The 22,940-nt window shown below is 46.0% G+C and overlaps 1 protein-coding gene and 1 pseudogene across 7 annotated transcripts in view; both read left to right on the top strand.

The window, feature by feature from the left end:
* GLYR1 (glyoxylate reductase 1 homolog) overlaps positions 1–15,990 on the top strand; it is a 30,635-nt gene extending 14,645 nt beyond the window's left edge. For 4 of the 7 annotated variants that reach the window (XM_075899236.2, XM_075899237.2, XM_075899232.2 and 1 more), the window contains 11 exons: positions 1,065–1,151; positions 1,733–1,789; positions 3,020–3,070; positions 3,622–3,695; positions 5,294–5,393; positions 7,329–7,439; positions 7,781–7,882; positions 9,116–9,278; positions 9,748–9,927; positions 12,171–12,295; positions 12,629–15,990. In XM_075899236.2, the coding sequence (XP_075755351.1) occupies positions 1,065–1,151; positions 1,733–1,789; positions 3,020–3,070; positions 3,622–3,695; positions 5,294–5,393; positions 7,329–7,439; positions 7,781–7,882; positions 9,116–9,278; positions 9,748–9,927; positions 12,171–12,295; positions 12,629–12,703 (1,125 nt within the window). In that variant the 3' untranslated portion in view covers positions 12,704–15,990. Of the gene's footprint in view, positions 1–1,064; positions 1,152–1,732; positions 1,790–3,019; positions 3,071–3,621; positions 3,696–5,293; positions 5,394–7,328; positions 7,442–7,780; positions 7,883–9,115; positions 9,279–9,747; positions 9,928–12,170; positions 12,296–12,628 lie in introns of all 7 variants that reach the window. The other 3 variants (XM_075899235.2, XM_075899234.2, XM_075899233.2) reach the window with 3 other exon arrangements.
* A 5,967-nt stretch (positions 15,991–21,957) lies between these two features.
* Positions 21,958–22,018, top strand: LOC149523538 (U6 spliceosomal RNA; annotated as a pseudogene).
* Positions 22,019–22,940: the final 922 nt, after the last annotated feature.

Raw genomic sequence — 22,940 nt, 5'->3', positions numbered from 1 at the left:
AAACAGCAGTGCAATATCTAATAACTACAAATCCCAGCATGCAGTGCTTCCCCTTGATCTGAGTGAAAGGTCTCCTGGGCCTAGATAGAATGTCCACTTCTTTATGAAAAAGAAGGCAGTAACAAGCCAGATTAGGTCAAGGAACTGTATTTTGTTATTCCATGTAATGCGAGCTTCTGCTTTATTCCCAGAGTGAAACTGCCATTGTTTGGACTGTAGTGTGATCTTCCAGGAAGTAGATTTGGGGTGGGGAAAGGTCATGTTCATCCATTTCTTAACAGTTGAGAACCCTCCCCCTCCAAGAAAATGAAACCAGTCGTGTCCCCACCTCCCTTCTGAATCCTACTATGTGGTGTCATAAGGCCTACGCAGCTTAATTTATATATCTTCTGGCCACCTCGCGTGGGAAATGTTGCTATGGAATTCCATAATGTGCTTCCTCTTTGTCACATGCTTTGAGTACTGATACAGTTGAAATATTGCCATATTAAGTTTGATTGTTGTCATTGGAGTTAGCACATATTGAAAGGAAAGTAGTAAACACCTGAGCTGCTCTACAAACTGATGCGGGCCTTGCTGCTTTGAGTATGCTTCCTTCATGTTGTGAAAGTTTCCCCACCATTTCTAACTGACTAACTTTCTAAAAAATGAAAGCTGACAATCTGGAGAACAACTGAGAAGTCTGTGGCAACATGCCCCCCTGCTCTGACTAGTTATTTCCATGCACACTGTGTGGGATGCACCCATTTGGGGAAATACTGGAATAGAGCATGTTCAGTTTACCCCACATTTGTGTAAGTATATGAATTCCTCCTGGGTGCAGTGGCCTTGATTTCTCTTGAACTCATAAATGTGTTTAACTCCCAGTGTCAGTGAGTCCTGCACTCTTCCTTCTTGTCCACTGTTGCACTATTCTTGTACAGATGATGGTGAGGGAATTTAAAGGCCTGTGAAGTGGAAAATATTTCATGATGGTCTTCAAAAATGGTCTTATTTGTTATGCCAAAAAGGCTTTGGGGCTCTTACCAGAGACCATCTTTACCATCCTCCTTGTCTCTCCTCAGGACCTCACAATCCCTGAGTCGAGTACAGTGAAGAGAGTGATGACTGGAACAGTGGCTGGATTTAAGTGGCCTCCAGGTGTAAGTGAGGTAATTAAACTCTTAGCTTTCTTTTTATTAGCAGCGACTTGAATTAGAGGGACCTTTATGGGGCAGATATGCTGGGGACAACTCATTTGAGTCCCACATTTTCCTAACAGACTCTCTAATAATCTTCATAACCTTATGAAAATTATTAGACTCTATTATTAGAGTTTTTCATCCTCTTATCAGAAGTGGCAAGCACAGCTTGTTTTTTATGGTACTGAAGTGTAAGTGCCTCAGCTAGTCATTGTGTAGGTGAGGCTAATGTATAAATGAGCAAGTTTCGTTCCTCAATTAGCCAATTCCCTTCCCTCTGTGTCTGTGTATCTTGTCTGTATAGTTACTACATGGTTATTTGTATAATTCAGCCATATTCCTAATCTCTGCCTTAATTCCCTGTTTCTCCAATTTTTCCTGGGTTGGGATTACTCTGTCAGTTTGAAAGTAGGCAGGCAGAGAAAGGGAAGCAAATTGCTTTCTCAGACTGGGAAATGCTGCTGTCCATCTGGGAGTACAGGGGTATCAGTGCTGTGATAGCTCAATAAACCTCTGGTGTTGTTTCTCAGCCTGTGCTTCTCTGATTGCAGCCTGTGAAGGATGGTGACCCACATTTCCATCACTTCCTGCTCAGCCAGACAGAGAAGGTAAGCAAGCCTTCATAGCATAGGTTTAGGCAGACTGCATCAAACAGTTGGTGCATCTAGCTTGGCATCCTGCTTTCTACGGGTCTAATGTCTGCTTCAGACAGAGTGCACAATAGCTAGTCATTCATTAGGAGCTATGGCTATGAAATTCTTTCCTACCCCTTTAGTGATCCTCTTACTCCCTAGCCTTTGGACTTAAATGAATTTTGTTTTGGCTTTTATAGACAATAAAAGTGATCCAGCCACATGATTTGACTCTATAAGCAGCAATGAACTCTCCATGTGAGAGGTGGCATTTCCTATGCCAAGTAACCCATTTATTTATTTTTTGTCTTATTGGATGGTTGATCTGCTAATTCTTTCATCTGGGTTCAGCTTATTGATTCAGGTCCTGAATAAGTGAATGGAGTAAGTAGGAGAGCATTACATCAAACTTCTTGCCCCTTGGGAAATGTGGTCGAATAATGCCAAGAAAGTCAGGTTGTCATGTGGGATTTTTATCATCAGGCAGTGAAGATCAAGATTTAAAAGGTCAAATAAAGGAAAGTGGGTTTGTATCCAGGAAGGAATCTAGGGGGAGACAGCTAGATTAAGGGCCAATAATTGTAGATTCTAACAGGTTGCTATCTTAATCTAGATAAGCTCACAAAACAGCACAGGGAAACAAAACCTGTATCACACTCCATTTGTTAAATCAACCCCCCCCACCCACACACACACACACCCACACCTTCTCCCTTACTAATAAGGATTCTGTTTTTCTAGCCATCAGGGACACACTGAATGTAGGTGTCAGGCAGCGTGTCCTGCAAGAGGCTAGTTTGCGTTCTCTGAAGGAGAAGGGTTTACGGGGGAGGGAGGGTCCCCTCTTTTATGCAGTGTCATATGTGTGAACAGGTAAGTCCTCTACGCTGTAGACCTGCACTCACCCTTGGTGTGAACTGTTGTAAAGCTAGTAGGCATATAATACCTACATTAGAAGAGAGGGTGAACAGCCTGAATAAAAGCATTAGGAATCTTGATACACAGCATTGCAGGAAAGTTGTGGGCTTTATTTTCTGTTAGGGGGAGGAAGGTAGAGGTCTCTTCCTATTTTCAGTTCATGGTGTGCACATGAGTTGCCTCTTCTGTCTTTGTACCAAAGACATGGTTGGTTTGTTCTGTAGATGGCTAGATAAAGCAAAAGAGTATTGACCTTGCTCTAAATATGTTTTTCTCCTCTTCATGCAGCCAGCTGTCTGCTATCAGGCAATCACTAAGAAGCTGAAGGTGTGTGAAGAGGTATGGCAAACTGGCCTGTTGTCTTATTCTTCCTGGCTGTGTCTAGACTACATGCCTCTGTCGTCAGAGGCATGTAGATTAGACACATAGGCAAAGGCAAATTAAGCCACGATTTAAATGATCGCGGCTTCATTTAAATGTACATGGCTGCCGCGCTGAGCCGACAAACAGCTGATCAGCTGTTTGTCTGCTCAGCGCGCTAGTCTGGACGCTCCCCTGCCGACATCAAAGCCCTTTGTCGGCAGCCCCGTTATTCCTCCTGGGATGAGGTTTACCGGGACTGCCGACAAAGGGCTTTGATGTCGGCAGGGGAGCGTCCAGACTAGCGCGCTGAGCGGACAAACAGCTGATGAGCTGTTTGTCGGCTCAGCGCGGCAGCCATGTACATTTAAATGAAGCTGCGATCATTTAAATCGCGGCTTCATTTGCCTTTGCCAAAACAACAAATCTACATGGTTCCATCGACGGAGCCATGTAGTTTAGATGTACCCCCTTTGTTGAGGTCTGGCAGCTCTGCAAAAGCAGGAATATCTTGTGTCTTGTCTTCACAGGAAACAGGATCCACCTCCATCCAGGCAGCAGACAGCACAGCAGTTAATGGCAGCATCACTCCTACTGACAAAAAGTAAGTCCCCCATGTGTACCAAGAATCTGTCTTCTCTCTCCTGCTGCTGCTGGACTTTTTCTCTTCCTCCATCCTCTTCCTCTTTCAGGTGGACCTGGGGAAGCAGCCACTGGCTCTACTGAGAGACAAGGTGGGTGAGGTAATATATTTTATTGGCCCAGCTGGTGTTGGTGGAAAGGACAAGTTTTCAGGCATCTGAGTTACTTCTCCAGCCGAAAGAAGAGCTCTGTGAGCTTGTCCTTTTCACCAATATAGTTAGTCAAGTAAAATATATTACTCACCCTCCGTATGTGTCTGATATCCTCAGACCAACATAGCTACCACAGCACTGCAAACAGTCATGATCATCCTGTCAGAATCAATACATTTTCCATCCCTCCCCACTGTTTTTGCAATACAGACTGTCCCTGTGTGCAACTATCAGTAATGGGAAACAATTAACACATGAGGATGCGGGTGCTGAACCATGAAATAGCTCAGCAAGAGGTCGTCAGGGTGCTCTTAGGAGGTCTGAGTTTTGCCTGATCCTGTCACGTTTGTTGTGTGACATGGCATGACATTACACAGACGAGCACATCTGAGTGCAGTGTGGGCTGTAAAAGTAAAATGGTGTCACCCTCCAGCAATGTCTGGCAGATGACCAAGTTTGTTTGATCACTAGCTCAGTCCACTAGAAGACAAGAGGAAGAGGGCGGTGCTTCCTCCCTCTTTGCAGGAGCACGTGACTCTTCTGGTTTCTTCTAACGTTCCCTTCTCCTTTCTAAAGTGACAGGCGCCAGAGCTGAGCTTCCTGTTTCACTCTGACTTCTGTCCTGTTGTTTGCTGTTAGATTGGTTCTTTGGGGATGTCAGTTTTCAGCCTTACTCAAGGGGACCCAAAGGAGAGATGAAGTTATTCAGGTAAAACCCTTTCCCTGAAGAGCAGGAGTCGGGAGGATAGCGCTTCAGCTGTGCGAAACGGAAGTGAACAAATGCTGTTGCTGAAGGAGTTAGTGATTCACTCCGACCGTTATACGTTGATTTGCTTCAAAAGTAGCATGCACAACCAGCTGTGATACAAAAGACAGAGATGTAGCTGAAGCTGAAATGCGTCTGCTGTGGCTTTGCTTCTATATCATGGATGATGGAGAAGCAGTTTTTAGTGTGTAAACTCTGAAGTGTAATTTAAATCTGCACTTTTCAGGGTCTTCTACCACCTGCCATTTTGCTGCAAACTGGGATGATAGTCAGGATCCCTGGAGCCACAGCTGCAAAGAAGTCCCTATTCTATAGTAATAGGGAAGGAACTTTTGCCATGATATCTATAAAAATCTTGACAACCGTTAAGCAGATGGTGTGCTGAGATCACTGCCAATATTGTCCATTGTTACCTTGCGCTCTCTTGAGTTCCAACCTGCTGTTCATATATGCCTAAACCCTGCCTTTGGAAATAGGTGGCATCTTAAAATGCTGGTATACGGCCTAAGAGTGCATAACCCAAGCTCCTGGTCTGTTGGACTTTCATCATGGGATCTGCAGTATTTTCAGAGGTGTCAGAGTCTGACATCTGTTGTGTCTGTGCACTCCCTTTTTTTACTGACGTGTCCTTCTTTTCTCCAGGATAGGATTTCTAGGTCTTGGCCTGATGGGAAGTGGCATTGTCTCCAACTTACTAAAAATGGGTCACACGGTCACTGTATGGAACCGGACTGCTGAGAAAGTAAGTGTATCCATGAGAAGGGGTGGGGAGGAGTCTCTCACCGTGGGACCTGTTCACGGTAGGGGTGTTAGAATATAGCCATTTAAACGATTAACCGATAAGCCTAGGCTTATCCATTAATCCAAATGACTACATGCAGCCTACTCCCCCCCCACCCCCCCACTTTGCTGCCTGTGTATCAGAGGCTGCAAGGGGGGGAAGCGGGAGCCAGTTGGAGCCACCTGCCCCGCCTCACCCTGCTGCCTCCCACAGAGGCAACATCATGGGGGCTGGTGCTCTGGGGGAGCTGGCTTGGAAGCTGGCTCCCCACAAGCACTGGATCCTGCAGAGCCACCTGCCCTCTGTGAGAGGGAGGGGGGCAGGCAGGAGCCGATACTCATGAGGAGCAGGCTTTTAAGAGGCAGCAGAGGAGGGGCTGGTGGGAGCCGGTGCTCAGGAGAAGCCAGTTGGCTCCCACAAGCACCAGCTCCACGGAACCACCTGCCCCCCTGCACTTCAGCCTCTGTCCTCAGCAGGTCCGGGCTTGCTGTGGACAGAGTCTGCTCTGTGGGATGCCAACGCAGCCCCTATCTGTGGGGAGCTTGGTCCCCTTATGGACAGGGATGGCAGGTGGGAGCTAGTTTGCGCAGGGAGCCAATATTTAAACCAGCTCCCATCACGGGCCGTCTCAGTCTCCAATTCTGTGCTGCTGCTTCCAGATCAGAGTCAGTAGGGCAGGGGGCTCCCCGGGAGTGGAGCCGGGAGAGCACTGGCTGCTGACCCCCGCACCCAGGGAGTATTTTAGTAATTGTGTAACAGCTAAAAATTGTTGCGGCTACATGATTACTAAAATACGTGATATCTAACATCTCTAGTTCAAGTGCCCTTATGGCAAAACTCTGCGTGCACCTGCTTGGAGGAATTGAATTTAAAGAGCCCTTGTGTGACTATATTGGGCTAGAACAGAGTATGAAGCTACACAGCTAAGAGGTATTTAGGCAAGCTCATTGAGAGATGTGCCATTTGGATAGGACTCTCCATCCCCTGGCACCCTACTTGCTATTCAGGAAACTAATCACCAGAAACTAATTCAAGAACAGCTGATTGGCCATATAATGTTAGTGCAGAGTATCCAGCGAACTATTTTCTTTCCCCTTTTGTGGCTCTGGGGAGGCGGGAAACCACACGCTATTTTGACTCCAAAAGAACAACTGCATCAGTGTGACACTGTTAGTGGCAGTAGAAATCATTTGATCAGCACAATTCATAATGTCCTAGCAAAGTGACAGGTTAGGATTTAAGTTCCTTAAAGTGTTCATCAATATTGAGCTTTGCCTTTTTTCATTGTGTGAGGGAAGAGGAGTGGAAGAGTGGGGTGGGGGTGAGAGAGAGGGGGTGAGAGAGCTGCTTTTTTCATGAGATCGTGCCCTACAGTGATGTGCACGTACAAAAGTGACCATTTTTCATATAGATCAAGAGACCACCTCTAAACACAGACAGTGGAATAAGACTGGCCAGCTGGAGAAGCAGCCAGTCTAATAAAAAAACACCCTAATCTGCTGCCTTCCTTGATCCCCCATTGTCATCACACTGGATATTCCTGCTGACAAAACAGGTGTCTGACAGTCATCTTCCAGGATTTCTCCCCTTCCTGCAAACTTGGGAGTTTCCAAATCTCCTATGAAGCCTCACAAGACATACCCTACCCCCACCCTGTTATGTGCGTTCAAAATGTTTTCCTCCTTTTGTACTCTGTCCATGCCTCCTGGGGTTCAGGAATTGTGCAGGAGGCACCTTGTGCATCAGAGTCTACACAGTAGTCTGTCCTGCTAATATGCCAGGCCTGTCTCGCATCAGGCTGGGTATGATGGGTAAAGTTTGTGTGACAGCAGGAGCTTAGAGGACCTGATGCTTTGTGCTTCCTGCTCCTTACGTTTGGATCTGTGACTTTTGCAGTGTGATTTGTTCATCCAGGAGGGGGCACGGCTGGGAAGAACCCCCGCTGAGGTGGTCTCGACCTGTGACATCACCTTCGCCTGCGTATCAGATCCAAAGGCAGCAAAGGATGTAAGGATTATCTCTTTCTTTCCTAATGGGAGTGCAGCATAGAGTCCTGATTTGCCCAGCCAAACCCAAAGCCTTTGGACAGTCATGGAATACAAGACTCCTGGTGCCACTGAACACATCAGTCAGGACCATTCCAGGTGCCAGATAGTGCAGTAATAATTTTTCGAACCGTACATTGGTGTAGTCTGTACAATTATTTAAAATTACGCTCTGAGCATGATTATTTCTGGAAGTCTTCCAGTAGACCAGCACTGTAGAATCAGGCTTGTTTTAACTGCTGACTGAAGTTTTGGGTTTCTTTGCAGACACCCTATTGCTTTACCCCTTCTCTATTCCCACAGCTGGTGCTTGGTCCAAGTGGAGTATTGCAGGGTATACGCCCAGGGAAGTGTTATGTGGATATGTCAACAGTGGATGCAGATACAGTCACAGAACTGGCCCAGGTAATTGACATTCACCTGGTGGAATTCTTATTGTTTCAGGGAGTTAACTCTTCATGTGCCTGTCTTTTAAAATTATTTACTTCAAGGGGGATATTTCTGGGAAGAAAAATTATAACTTCTTTTAGAAGAAACTTTGGTTCCTGCCATATTTCCTTGTCCTGAAACTGGCTTTGGTCCAAGACTAAAAGCAGGAAGGACTGGTCGGCACAATAGTGCACAAAATTTAAATTGCTCAATTGTAAGGTTATATCTGTTGGTAATACCATTTATACTTCAGACTCTGGATCTACTATGAACTAATATGCTTCTGTGAGAAACAAAGATCTGGGAAGTCACTAGAACATCTATCAAAGGTCTGTAGTCACGAGCAGCCAAAGTAAAATTAAGACGATACCGTTCTTTGAATGCCAGGGTATTTCCATCTTCTTGACTTCTAAGTCCCCGTCCATATGCCCCTCCTAAGGCCAGGTCTACATTAGACCTGGAAGGTTGGGTTAAGGTATGCAACTTCAGCTACGTAACACATGTAGCTGGAGTTGGCTTACCTTAAGCCGAGTTTGGCGCCATCTTCACAGAGGGAAGCCAATGGGAGCAAACAGTCCCATTGGCTTCCCTTACTCCTCGTGATTGCAAGAAATACAGGCACCGATCAGAGCTACCCTCCGTGTTTGATTTAGCGGGTCTTAACTAGACCTGCTAAATCAAATGCCAGAAGATGGATCACTGGTGCAGCAAGTGAATAATACGTGACCTAATTTAGGATGGCACAGTGAAATAAATACACCAGCAAACAATAGTTTCTGTGAGTGGGGCCAGAGTCCATGGAATGTTTTTCTACTCAACCAACTCCTTTCTAGCACCTCTTTTTACCTTGCCATATAATGTGCACGTTCATTGTCCCACATTTCTTAGACTTTTTCAGTGGCTTGAGGTGTAGTCACACAGTTTCACATAATGAAACGTGGAATCCTCTAGTCTAACTTTGGAGGGCGGGGAAACGCTAACAGAGATACAAGTACGTGGCTAAGGCAAGTTCCTGGGCAAAGGCACCTTTTGCACTACCCTGTATTGTATGGTGCCCTGAGTTTTGCAGCATTTTCATTCTTCATCTTATCTGTTCTATTCCTCATGCTACAAGCACCCTGCATGGTGTTCTTGTTTGCCATGCTGTCTACATAGTGTGTCTGTTCTGTTCATGCAAAGATAACCAGGGGATGTCCTCTTTGTTTCCAGGTGATAGTATCCAGGGGTGGCCGCTTTTTGGAAGCACCTGTCTCAGGAAATCAACAGCTGTCTAATGATGGGATGCTGGTGATCTTAGCAGCTGGAGATAGAGGTTTATATGAGGACTGTAGTAGCTGTTTCCAAGCAATGGGGAAGACCTCTTTTTTTCTAGGTAATTGAAACACCAGGGGCCTTGCAATTTCTCAGTCAGTGCAAGGAGCAGGATTTCCAGCAAGGAGTCTGAGGGGGACATATATCCTCTTTGCAGACACTGGTAAGAGGTTGAGCATATCAGCTAGTTTCCTAGTCGCTCTCATGAGGTAGTACAAGAAGCTGGACATGGTCTGTCTAGAATTGTGATGGGGCTTCTGAAGTTGGCTGAAGCTTCTGTTTCAAACTCTGGAACTATGTTTAGGGTGAGGTTTATGATTAGGGGCTCCATGAAGCTTTTTATTTCAGAACAACTTTTCATCAAGGTACGTTTTTTCCTTCTTCCCCAGGACAGTGGCCTTAAGGGTCACCGATCTGTAAAACGGCGGGAAGGGGAAGCTATTAGAGCTAGGGGGGGAGTGTTGGGGAGGGGGTGTACCAGGAGCCTGCCATGCTGTGGAGGAATGTCCAATGGTCTGTCTCTTTCACAGGTGAAGTAGGCAACGCTGCCAAGATGATGCTGATTGTGAACATGGTCCAAGGTAGCTTCATGGCTACGATAGCAGAAGGCCTGACCCTGGCTCAAGTGACTGGTCAGTCCCAGCAAACTCTTCTGGATATCCTCAATCAGGGACAACTTGCCAGCATCTTCCTGGATCAGAAGTGCCAAAGTAAATTTCCTTCTTGTTTTTATCATAAGTCTTGGTAGTTGCCTTAGCCTAAGAACCGTAGACAGAGATGAAGTGGGGAAAGTAATGTCCCTTTGGCTGTCGGCCTGGGAGGCTGAGAATTTTCTGTTGCTGGCCCCTTTATATCAGACTTGACGTGAAAGGTTGAATTCTGTCTCCCAGCATAGCAAGGGCTTTGGAGGACAAAGCACCAATTCCACATCACCGGCAGCCAGTCTCCTTAGAACTGGAAGTAAGCAGTTCATTGGACAAGGTGACACATGAGATGGAAGGAAATCTGCCATAGGAACTGTTTGGAAGTCTGGACTCAGTTTGACAATCATGATAGTGAAATTTTGTTTTGTGACCAGGGGGAGGTGCAGGGTAGGGACTAGGGAAGGAGTATCTTGGGAGCTGGGGACAGGAAGTAAAGATTTATGTAGAATTTAGGATTTTAAAAAATGAATTGTGATTAAAAGATTGTGATTAATCACACTATTGACAATTGTGATTAATCATGTGATTAAAAATTATAGAATACTATTTAAATATGTTGGATGTTTACTTTTTCAAGTGTATTCATTTCAATTAGAACACAATGCAGTGTTCACTTTATATTTATTTTTGGTTACAAATACTTGCACTGTAAAAAATAAAATTTAATTTTTCAATTCACCTAATACAAGTACTGTAGTGGAGTTTCTTTACCATGAAAGTTGAAATAAAACAAGCTAAACCTTAGAGTCTACAAGCCCTCAGTCCTGCTTCTCCTTCAGCCAGTTGCTCAGTCAAACATGTTTGGTTACAAGTTGAAAGACGCATGTTTGTTTTCATCATCTGGGGCAGATGGCACCAAAAGAGGTTGATTTTCTTTTTAGTGGTTCAGTTCTGTAGTCTCCGCATCACAGTGTTGCTCTTTTCAGTCTTGTGGAGCATACTCTATGTTGTCCCCCTCAGATTTTGGACAGCACTTCAGATTCTTAAATCTTGGGTTGAGTGCTGTAGCTAGTGTTAGAAATCTCACATTGGTAACTTCTTTGCCTTTTGTCAGATCTGCAAGGAAAGCATCCTTAAAACGAACACGTGTGGGTCATTTGAGACAGGGATCACATGACATATAGGCAGAATGCAGATAAAAGAGAACAGGAGACCTACAGTTCTCCCCCAAGCAGTTCAGTCACAAATGTAAGGAATGCATTCTTTTTTTAAAGGGTATCACCAGCATAGAAGCATGCCCTATAGAATGGTGGCCAAAGAATGAAGGGGCATATGAATATTTAACATATCTGGCATGTAAATACCTTGCAACATGAGCTACAGAAGTGATATGTGATAACGATGTTAAAAATGTGGTTACTTTCCTAATCAAGTAGTCGACATATTTTTTTTAGTCTATAAGGATCACCGTTACAGCGCTCAGTCTGGCTTGTGGGTCCCAGCATAACCTCTCCCACTGCCACTCTGTATTACAAGGGACAGGTGAGCCGGCACGCAGAGACACCAGTTGCCCAGTCTCTTGTAATGCAGAGCGGCAGCGGGGGAGGTTATGCACACAGACCCATGACCCATGGGATCAGGGACTGAGCTGGCATCTCTGTGAATTGACTCCCCTGTCTCTTAATATTGCAGAGCCACAGCTGGGGAAGTGCGGGGGATACATCTAGTCGATAGTGCAAACCAATAAGCTCCTGCTTATCAGTTAGTCAACTGTTTGCTTACATCCCTAATATGCCAACACCTGTTCTCATTTTCAGGTGACATTGTAAATAAGAAGCAGGCAATACTATCTCCCATGAATGTAAACAAACTCGTTTGTCTTGGCAATAGGCTGAACATGAAAGAGGACTGAGTGGACTTGTAGGCTCTAAGTTTTACATTTTGTGTTTTGAGTGCTGTAAACAGTAAACAAAATTCTACATTTGTAAGTTGCACTTTCATGATAAGGAGTTAACATTACGGTACTTGTATGATGTGAATTGAAAAATACTACTATATCATTTTTACTGTGCAAATATTTATAATCCAATATTAAGTGAGCACTATAAACTTTGTATTCTGTGCAACAGAAATCAGTATATTTGAAAATGTACAAAAAGTCCAAATATATTGAATATATTTTAATTGGTATTTAAGTGTGATTAATCATGATTAATTTTTTGAGTTAACTAATTCATCGATAGCCCTAGTAGCATTCCACACCATTCAGGTTTTTCAATTTATAGTCTGATTTTGGTCTTTCTTTACAGATATCCTACAGGGAAACTTTAAACCTGACTTCTACCTGAAATACATCCAGAAGGATCTTAGATTAGCCATTGCACTAGGTGATTCTGTCAACCACCCAACTCCCATGGCAGCCGCAGCCAATGAGGTAAGTCGCTCAGCCTCTCTTTGGACCTGTCTCCTCCAGGGCAGAGAGGCTGCTTCTCAACAAGAGGGAAAATCTAGAAGGGAGAGACAGTAAAGGGATTGAGGTATACCTTGTAGTATGGTGGATGAGAGAGAGACTTGGGGAGAAGTGAGGTGAGTTTGGGAACTGTATAGGTCATTTGTGATCAGAGAAGGTGACAAAAGTACTACAAGTTCTATATGTTCTATTCTGTGCTGCACGCATTGCACTGGGTAACTAGAACAATGCTCTGGTTAGTGATGGCTACTGCCAGGGAGAAGCATAACTGATCCCGTGCCCCTTTCTCTTCTCCAGGTATACAAACGAGCGAAAGCATTGGACCAATCAGACAATGACATGTCTGCTGTGTACAGGGCCTACATCCACTAGGCTGCACCATTCTTACTGTTAATACCATGATTATTAATTAATATTATGATGATACTGGGTTTTAACTCTGGACCAGTCCATCTGTGTCTCCATTTCCTTTTATACACAAACTTTGTTGAGATCTGCCACAAGGGCAGCTGCTGTGGTGAACCTTCCCCTGGTGGCACAAGGGGGAGGAGGGGCTCAGATTGTTGCAGTCTGATTAGAAAATCTATGCCATGCACTGACATCACGGAACAGAATGGTGGCGGCTGGTTCAGAAGCTCTGAGGCAATTCAGCCAGAAATCTGCTGCTTGGCTTTTTATTTCCTCTTTTGTACGCTTGTCTGAGATGCTGTTTCTAACAATTGCTTCTCTCCTTTCCCATGGGTAACATACACTTTGGCCTCTCTGCATCGAGGGACAGTTGTAATGCATCCCATCTACCTGTGAATATTGGTAGAACCCGAAGTCCCTGTTGTGGGGTGAGAATTGCTCCTGTTCATCACCCACTGCTATAAGACAGTTCTGCAGGTTGATGGGGCTGTGTGTGTAGGTTGCATGCAACACTATCGTCATCCCCCAGCACCTTGATGGAGGAGCTTCTCATACGGATGGGAAAAGCAAACTGCATTCATGTCTTCCCCTCTACAGATAACTCTGGCTTAGGGACCACGGGCCATGGTGGATGAGAGATTCTGATATAAACGCAGCCTCCTAAAAGGCTAATCACAGCTGCACATCACTGTAAACAGTGTTAAAAGATTTATAGGGGTTGGCTTAAAAATCAGATGTAAAAATTCAAAGATTAAAATTGAGCCCGAATTTGTTTTTCTTGGTGAAAAAACCTTGAGGTTCTTCTGGCCCTTATTTTATGTGGATTTTTTTTAATTACCTGCAACCTTTTTCCTGACAGTTATTTAAATAAATGCTTCTTGGGTTCTGGCAGTATCACAAGAAGAGCCATGATCTGACCAACGGGCTATAGGAATGATCATAGGGCCAAGAGACAGAAAGTCACACAGTTCCAGTCCATGCTCTTCCTCTGGCCTTCAGGTGGCCATTTTAGCTTGTTGCCTCAGTTTCCACATGTGTAAAAATGGGATTGATATTAACCTACCTCACAGGGATGTTGTGAGGCTTGATTAGTGAACCTGTAAAACATGTAAAATTTCACGTACAAATGCTGAGTGTTGCTGTTGTGGGCAGCACACTAGCAGAGCATAATATCTCTTGCTTGGCAGAAACCCACATTTAAGAAAGCCTTGGTAAATAGAATGTGGGTCTAAGAGTGCCGTGAACTTGAGCCTAGAGGTGTTGGAACTATGAATGGTGGAAGTGAAATTAAAAGAATGCAAAAATTGTGAGTGCCGAAGGTGAAGCAAGTCAGAGTGCAAACAAGGCCCCGATCTGTAAAAACACAGATCTTTGTTGTTTTAATTCACTCAGTATTAGCCGTTAGGGAGGGTTCTTGGATTTTTGACTCAAATTAATAAAACACCATGAACTAGTTTTATTCGCTGAGATCACGCCCCCAACTCCTTAGGTTGGGTATCCCTCTCGACTCCCTTTATGCTGGAATTCAGAAGTGCAGAAAGAAAAGCAGGCTATGTTCCATTGGATTAAGGGCTGCTTGTCCTCCTGCTGCCAGATCCTTTTGGTTGCATTGGCTAAGAACAAACCACCTACTTTGGCATTGCTGTCCCCTTCTTCATTAACAGCTACTTAGGGGCTGCAGTATTGTTTAGGGAAACCTCTGATTCTGGGCTGGGGATTTCTTTGGTTGAAGCAGATGCCTTGCCTGCAGTGGGATCTATGAAGCTGTGGGTCTGGTTCATTAAGAGGTGGGATGTATCAGGCATACATTATGGAATAGAACATCCAACTCCTCTCTAAAGCTCCCCTTTGAAATGCTTCACCTTTTGTGATGACCCATTACTGTTTGTGAGCTAACATTTTATTACACATCCAATGGTAAGCATCTCCCTGCAGTAAGATATCCTGTTACACATCACTTTGTGCACAATCTTACGTATACGTCTACTCATGAAAACCAGTCATCCTGCACCTAGGTATTCTACATTAAATGTACTCGTAACCTTACCTGCTATTAACTATCAGTCTGCTTTTAACATCTTGTATGCACACTTTACAACCACAATAAATCTCAAGTCAGCATTTAAAATCCTTGGTTAAACACATCACTGTTGTACGATGGTGCACAGCTTATGTCAGTTTAAGGTATGTGGGAAAAGTTACTCACCTTGTCAGTGTTCGGTAGATGGATCTTAGAATTTATTCTCCAAGGTGTCTCTGCAGGGTCACTTGAGAACTGAGCCAGTGCAATAGAGGGCTCTTATAATGTCCTTGCTGAAGCCTCTTGGAATACATTTAGGATGAATGGATCTGAGCCAGTGTAGTCAAGGATCTCCCTGCATTATACTCTGGAACCAGCTGGGGAGAAGGGAATTCTTAAATCTTGTGATCTGTGCGTTCTAGTGAATTCAAAGAATTATACATAGGGAAAACAGTTCCTGGGTCACTGCCCTTCTGCAGGTTCGTTTTGTCAAACATTCATGTTCTCAAACTGGGGATCAGAATGTACATGGGAGTGGCAGGGCAGAGCAGCAAAACACTGTAATTTATCCTGTAAAAACTGAACTGCAGCTCTTTAGCTAGATGGATACAGAACTGCTGGAGGGTGTGGTGTTTCCGGTAGGACATTGCAATTATTGATACACAAGGGAACAGAGAGCGCACTCTGACGTAGACATGAAGCATAGGGGAGGGGAGGAAATGGCAAAAAGTGGACTGTTTCAGATGCCATTTCAGGTTCTGGCCCAGGAGTCAGTTTCAAATGGATTCTTATATGTATCTGTCTCTGACCGGGAATTCCATTCTGTTGCAGGCCTGAGACATGAGCGGGTGGGAAGGGGGGAAGCTGTGGATTGAGAGATGCTATAATGAAAATGGCTAGTCAATGTTGTCTTAATATTGTTGGCAATTCTGTAAAGATCCTTTTCCTGAGGATTTCTGTTTTAGCAATTTTGCTTTATTTTTGACTCCCTCCTTTTTAAAAAGAAAATGTGACACTTGTGAACAGCTTGTAAGAAAAGCAGTTTCCTTTTGTTTCCTCAATGACAGATCCTATAGGTAATTAAGATTGTGAATTTTTATTTTTTGCCTTGTTTTTAATTAACGTTTGTCATTCAGAATAGGATGTGTGATAATGTTTAAATGGCAAAACAAATTTTTTTTGTGCAATTAACAAAGCTACTGGCAAAAGAAAATAAAACCTTTCTTGGTAACACAGTGTTCCAGTGGTTGTTTCCAAGGCCCTCTCAAGTCCATCCTGCGGTGCTAGGGGACTATATGCCACTCTCCACTCCACACACAGATTGTCACTCATCGGCCAGAAGGGTCATTTAGAATCCTGATCCTGCAATGGGTTGACCCCTGTGCCTTAGTGGAACCTCAGTGAAGTCCCCAGCGTAGGTGGAGCTAATTGTGGGATCGAGGCCCAGTATAGGGCTGATAAATACAAAACTGTCCTGATGCAACAATTATTTCTCCAGACAGCGACTCCCAATCATGCAGTTTCTGCACACCCACAGGAGGCTGGCAGTGCAACTGCTTCCAGCCATGGAGAATTTCCTTCGTCCGGATTATACTCGTATGAAATCCTATTATTTGCATGGCATAAATGGTGAGGAGCTTTCCAGCCAAGCTGTGAATATCAGATCCATTAACTGGAGAGCTTAAAATCTAGAGAGGAAGCTGCAAAGCGCAGTGACCCTTGGAATTCTGATATTGTCGCGCTTCCTTATTGCTAAGCTCAGAGCTGAAAGCCTCTGCTGTTGCATCAGTGGGATTTGTAAAGTTGTGTTTTAAAAGAATTAAGAACTTAAAAAATTGGATGGTAACACATCTGAATCCCAGGGATGTCTGAAGCTGGTGGTATTCTAAACTCAAATGGCTTTCAGCCATGCCACTATCTGCTTTCATAGCATCACACTGACTCATCAGACATTCTAGGCTTCAGAATGTCGATGGGGGTTATGTGCTGGTAGGGTGGCTGTGCTGATGTGTGGGAGTGGTTTTGTGCTAAGGAATGTTGTGTGGATTTGTGCAAGTGCTGAATGAGGGGGGTAGGCTGCAGTGAAAACATACGTTTGGGAAAACTGTTTTGTGCGGGGGTGATGTGCTGGGAGATTTGTGTTTGTGACACTGGCAAATGAGTGTGCGCTATGGCGAGGGGCTGTGTGTTTGGGATTATTGTGTATGCTTATTGTGTATTATTGTTTGTTCTCCCCCACCACTACCTGCCTACATGTATGTATATAGCTGCCCAGCAGCAGCTCAGAGGTAAGGGTAGCAACGAGAAGTGATCTTTGCAATCACTTTTCACAGCAGATCTAGTGCCCCATTGGCCACACTTACTCCTGCTCTGCTGCTGCCACCCTGGTCTGACTGCTGGAGCCTGCTTCTTCCAGGGAAGGGATTTGGTGGGGGAGAGGAACATGAGCCTGTGCTGCCTCACAGTGAAGGAAAAAAGGGGGGGAGCCTGAGGCCAGCTGGTAGGGCTGTTCCCTTTATCTCCACCTCCTGCAAGTGCATGGCCCTTCTACACAAGCCCCAGCCACCTTTTCCAAAACCGAAAACCCTACCACTCGTCCCTCTACTGATGCATTCCCATGCATGCCTTCCTTGGGAGGCCCACCCGTAGCTTGGGAACCACTGCTGTGGAGTAGGGGGTGGGAGGGGAGATGGCGTTACCTGTGATATCAGTGGTCTGGGTCTCTTGGCCTGGCTTAGCAACATGCCTTACCATAGCTGTACCCTTCAGGGGTGTAATGTCACGTCCACGTGGCTGAGAACAAAACAATCCCACAGTCTCAGGCCATGAATCCCAGTGCTGACTCAACTCAGGTTGTGAACGCGCACAGCCCTCCATCCTGTACCTGCTACCCTTGCTTCAAGCCGACTGAGCCAACACAACAGGCTTCAGAGTAAAATCCAGTCACAGTTCTTCCACCTTGCAGAGACTGCGTAAGGAACTGGTAATGGCTGAGGGCTGCAACAAGTGGTTCAGCAGCACCAGGGTGGTCTATTTGAAATGAATGGCAGCTTCTGATAGATGAGACCCTGCATCTTAAAACTGCCACCATTAGGTGACACTACGTGGGACCCTCGATAGTGATATTGGAGTGAAGCCAAAGACTTGAGTGGCTCATGGAGCCTAAACTACTCCTATTAAACCCAGAGATGGTGCCCCAGCTCCCTGTGAATAATCTTTTATTGCTGATGACCATGCAGTGCCTGTTCTTTGGCTAAATAATGCTGGATCCCAAATTGCTAAATCTCACACCAGAAATGGATCTGATACATTGAAGAGGCTTCACAGCCTTGCTGTGTTCCAGTTTGTCCCACGTTCGTGATGGGATCTATAACATGAGTCTTCAGAGCAAAGAAGCAGCCAACCTTCAAAGGAACTCTAATGCATAAATGTTCAGCTCTCAAACTTCTGGGTGGCTACCATTCTGCCTCCTGAAAAGCAGCCCCTGCCTTGTCTGTGCTGAGATCCCTGAGGCTAGCACTCAAGCAGCAGAGAACACCTCCAAGCAACACACGTGATACTCTGGTGAACTTCCAAAATCTCTGGAGACGCTTTGGACAATATCCCAGCTAGTTTGGAGGCTTTATCGTTGTTACAACGCAGTCAGAGGTGCAGGGGGAATGGCAAGGGTAGAATTTCCCATCCCATCTCTAATCTTATGCATGAGCAGTGGGTGTCCCCTATGTTGGAACACTTTTTGGCCATGTAAATTGGCATCTCTTGCCTGGCATACACTAGAAAATAGGTCTGGGAAAAATCCACACTCCTGAGCAATGTAATTAAGGCAGCCTAAATCCCTGTGTAGACAGTACCAGGTCAATGGAAGAATTCTGTCAATCTAGCTACAGCCTCTCCTGGAGGTGGATTACTGCCTCCTATTAGCATAGTAATGTCTCTAGGGTTGGAAGTGTAGAAAACCCCCAGTAAGTGTGAATTCACTTACATTTTCAGGCCTGATGCAGGAGATCAAACTGACTTAACTTCCTGAGGATGTTATGGTACTGTTAACATGCAAGGAGTCTTATACTAGTTCTGTGCTATATCCTGTAACAACAGCTCAGTAACATTTCTGTAGGGTTTTATGGTACCATCCTTAACTACAACTGGAACAACCTAGACTTCTCATGTTACCTTTTAGCTAATAGCGATAGCAATAAGTCAGACAAACTGCTGAGGGATGGCAGTTCTTAGAAAGTTCAGCCTTGCTTTGTCGACCGATCAATAGACAGGCTGACTTGGTAAACCACATCCTGTGCCACCCCAGCACTGGGGCTGCCAATACTAATAAAAAAAGTCCAGTGACAACGGCTGCTTTAAAACAAACATTCCCCTGCAATGTTTGGAACCTTAACATTGCAGCAGCACGAGCTAGTAGGTGCAAGTGGCTGCAAATCAAGTGGAATGGCTTTCACTTTAGTTAGTGGACACTGAGAGAAATGCAAAATGGCAACCAGCCGAAAGCAACAGATGGTCAAGATCTCTTAAAATTCCTTTGCTTTTAAACATTGCCAAGAACTGGCTTTTACTTTACATTTTTAGAAACTTTACCAAGGGAAGGGGGTGCAGCTTGATAACCTCACATTTTAAGAACTTGTCCCTATCCGCCTTTCCTTTACTCATACCACAGTTCAAACACCATCTTGTTTTTTTGCCTGCTAGGAATCCAAAGCAAGTACAGAGCCAGTATGAAGGAGCTTTCAAGTAATGTTAATTCTGGACTGTTAAAGCTTCAGCGCTCACGTTAGAAACACCGTTCGTTCTCTGCTGGGAGAGTGCAACTTTGCTGCATCCAGGAAATGCGTTTGTTCTTTTTTTTTTTTTTTTTTTTTTTTTTTTTTTTTTTTGCAGAAGAGCAAACACGCTCTATCAGGGAGCTCTGTATACTCATTCTAAGAGGAATAAGGGCTCCGCCAAAAGAGGAGGCTTGGGGCCAAATGGCAGAAAATCCTCTTCCGAAAAAGCTACGCGAAGTGTGCAGCACAATTTGCATAGCTTTTTTTGATGAGTGTAGTCTACACCAGTAGTCCCCAATGTTTTGGGGCTGCCGGGCACCTGGGGGTGGGGCTGCTCACACACCCCGCGTCCAGGGGCAAGGCTGCTCATGGGCCACGTGCTTGGGGGCGGGGCCAAGCATGTGCCGCGTGCCGGGGCTGGCACCAGCATGGGCCGGGACCCCGGCCAGGTGCCGCCCAGGGGCCGTGCACTCAGGGGCTACCCAGGTTCCGCGCACCCGGGGCCGGCACCAGCATGTGCCGCGCACCCAGAGCCAGGGCCGGCACTGGCATGTGCTGCGACCCCAGATGGGCCGCCCAGGCGCCGCATGCCTGGGGCTGGCACTGGCATGTGTCGTGACCCCGGGGTAGGGGCTGCCCCTGCGCCTGGGGCTAGCACCTGCCACATGCCCGGGGGCAGGGCCAGCCCAGATTGCTCTGTGGGCACACATAAATGGCCCGGCGGGCACCATGGCGCCCGCGGGCACCGCGTTGGGGACCACAGGTCTAGACCAAGCCTCAGTCAAGTCAATGAACGCTGATGGGTTAAATATTATTAGTTTTGTAAATTCAGAAAGAAAACAGCTTTCAGGGGCAAATCTCTGAACTGGACATTTCAGGATATTAATATAGACAGTAGAGGAAGGTTCAGCCTAATAAATTTTGATCATACCTGGAAGATGGTCGCCCCTAACTAGTTCATTTTGGCTCTGCATTCACACAAGCCTGTATTTAAATGTAATAATGGTGCCTAGATGAGAACTAAGGACCTGAGGTTGGAAGGGAGAGGCTGCCCCCAGGAAAAACTATTAAGCCGCCCTCCCAGAACAAGATAAGACACTAACCCCAGGAGAAGGCAGAGCTGTGGGAGGGGTGCTAATGCACTCTCCAGAATATACTGTGCAGTCAAATCTTCTATTATGCTACCTTTTTAAATGACTGGATGAATATCTGGCATGATAAATGTTATCGTGAGACAAGGTAGGAAAGTTAGTATATTTTACTGGGCCAAATTATATTGGTAAGAGAAAGAAGTTCTTGAACTACACAGAGTTTTCCCCAGAGCCGGGACCGGTACTCGGGCTTTCTCTGAACCAGTAGTTCTCAAACTGAGAGTCAGGTCCCCAGCGTGGCTCATGATCCCATTTTAACACGGTCACTGAGACTGTTTGCTCTGAGCCCTATGAAGTCAAAAGCCCAGCCCTTACTGTTGCTTCAGAAGTTGACATCAGCTGAGAGAGTATTCTAAATAAACTTGGCCAAACGATGTCTTCTGAATATGCTGTTTGATGAATGTTATACTTGTTTTCACTGAATAATTCATTTAAATTGCATATGGTGGTAACAGATGCACTCCATAATAGTGAATAATGTATTAGATACTCTTTTTTGTAGGTAGCCAGCTCTGAATATTGGCATATTCACTCTAGGCATTTCACTTTGCTTCTAAGTTAATACTCATCTAGGGTGGTTAGAAGAAATCTCTTCTGCACAAAGGTCTTCTCCTGCTTGCTTGTTCCCATGACGTGGGGGAGATCTGTCCGGCAGCTGTGATGAAAGCCAATGCAAGAGCAGAACAAAATCACATCCTGGAAACATGGGTAAGAGCTGTGCTGTTAAAGGAATTAGATTTGCCCTTCCCCTTTTAAGACACCGTACAGCAGCTAACAGCATGGCTTGGGAGACTGATAAGGTGACAGCAGCCCCTTCCTTTCTGCATTATGGGTTTAAATCTGCCCAGGGTAAGTTGTAACCAGAAGCTGCTGTAGGATTGCTCTGGTGGTAGCCCTTGTTCACTTCTCTGGTTTAATGAATAAAACAGATGCTCTAAGCCAGTTTTTCTCAACTATGGGTACATGCACTGCATCTGTTGCCACCCTGAGCTATCCTGTCCTTGGCCCTGTGCTTTGGGGGCCTTCACTGGGGCTGATGGGAGCCAGTGGGGCCCAGAGTGGCCTGGAGGATGATTTGGCGTGGCCTGGGGTGGGGCAGCAGCAGGAATCATCCCCTTCGCTCCACCCTCACTGCAGCAGTAGGTGCCCTAGAAGTGGAGTGACAGAGGCAGCAGCCTGCACCACTCCTCTGCTATTTTCCAGCTGGGTCGCTCCACTTCACCGTGGCAGCGAGAAGTAGAGCCCCCTGGCCTGCCCCCAGCTGCGCTCTGTTCCGAGGTTAGCATGGCCCCTGCACAAGGATGACACACAAATTTGTGAAGTGTTCCATTCCCTGCAGACAGGGTGAAGCAGAGCACAGTGGGCTGATGGGTGGCTGAGTGGAGCGCATCAGCCTGCCGGGTTGCTCTAGCTCATGCCACCATAGTGAGTGCAGGGTGGCGTCCTCACACCCAGCCCCCCTGTAATCTTTTGGCTTGCGTAAGTCAGTGGAGGGGGCTTTGGGGAAGGGGCTGGAGAGGTCATACATAGGAGGAGCCTGTGAGAAGGGATGTCGAGGTAGATTGGGGCAGGAGCAGGGAGTGTGTCTGGGCAGTGCTTGGCACAGGGATGGTCATGGGTACATGTAGTTCCGGAGGTATGCACAGCTCTTCTAGGGGTAGTTCCTCATCTAGAGATTTGCCTCGTTTCACAACAGCCGGCACAAACTACCATTGCATACAATGATTGTGCTGCTCTATATACTGTCCCTTGTTCACTGAAATGCAAGGCCAGTATTTATATTCCTATTTGCTTATTTTATAATTGTATGGTAAAAATGAGAGAAGGAAGCGGCCTTGTAGTCGTGTCTGTGCTGGGGCACTTCTGTCCTTTTGTCGGAGTTTGCAAGCAAGTCGTTTTTAAATGAGAGGACTCCTGGGGGGGGGGGGCAGACAAATCTGACTCCTGAAAGGGGCCCAGCGCCCGGGAAGGGTTGAGAGCCTCCTGTCCCCCGCACGCACCCCAGCTGCCCTGGCTGGGGAGCCTGAAGCAGGGACTTGGGCAGGCCCATTGCGAGCTGCCTGGTGGCTCAGCTGGGAGGGGCTCGGGCTCAGGCCCCGCCCCCTCCTTCGACGCCATTCAGTCTCAGGCCCCGCCCCCAACCCGGCTTGCGCAGCCTGTGACATTGCACATAGACTGTGATGTCACGCCGGGCCTTATGGCGTCACCCCGTCCCAGCAGCAACCTGGCCGCGTTGCTAGGCAGAGCAGAGGCCGGGC

The sequence above is a fragment of the Pelodiscus sinensis genome, chromosome 15, assembly GCF_052426305.1.
Source record: "Pelodiscus sinensis isolate ZL-2025 chromosome 15, ASM5242630v1, whole genome shotgun sequence".
NCBI lineage: Eukaryota > Metazoa > Chordata > Testudines > Trionychidae > Pelodiscus > Pelodiscus sinensis.
Note: the sequence above shows the minus strand (reverse complement) of the source record. Positions and strands in the feature narration are given on the sequence as shown.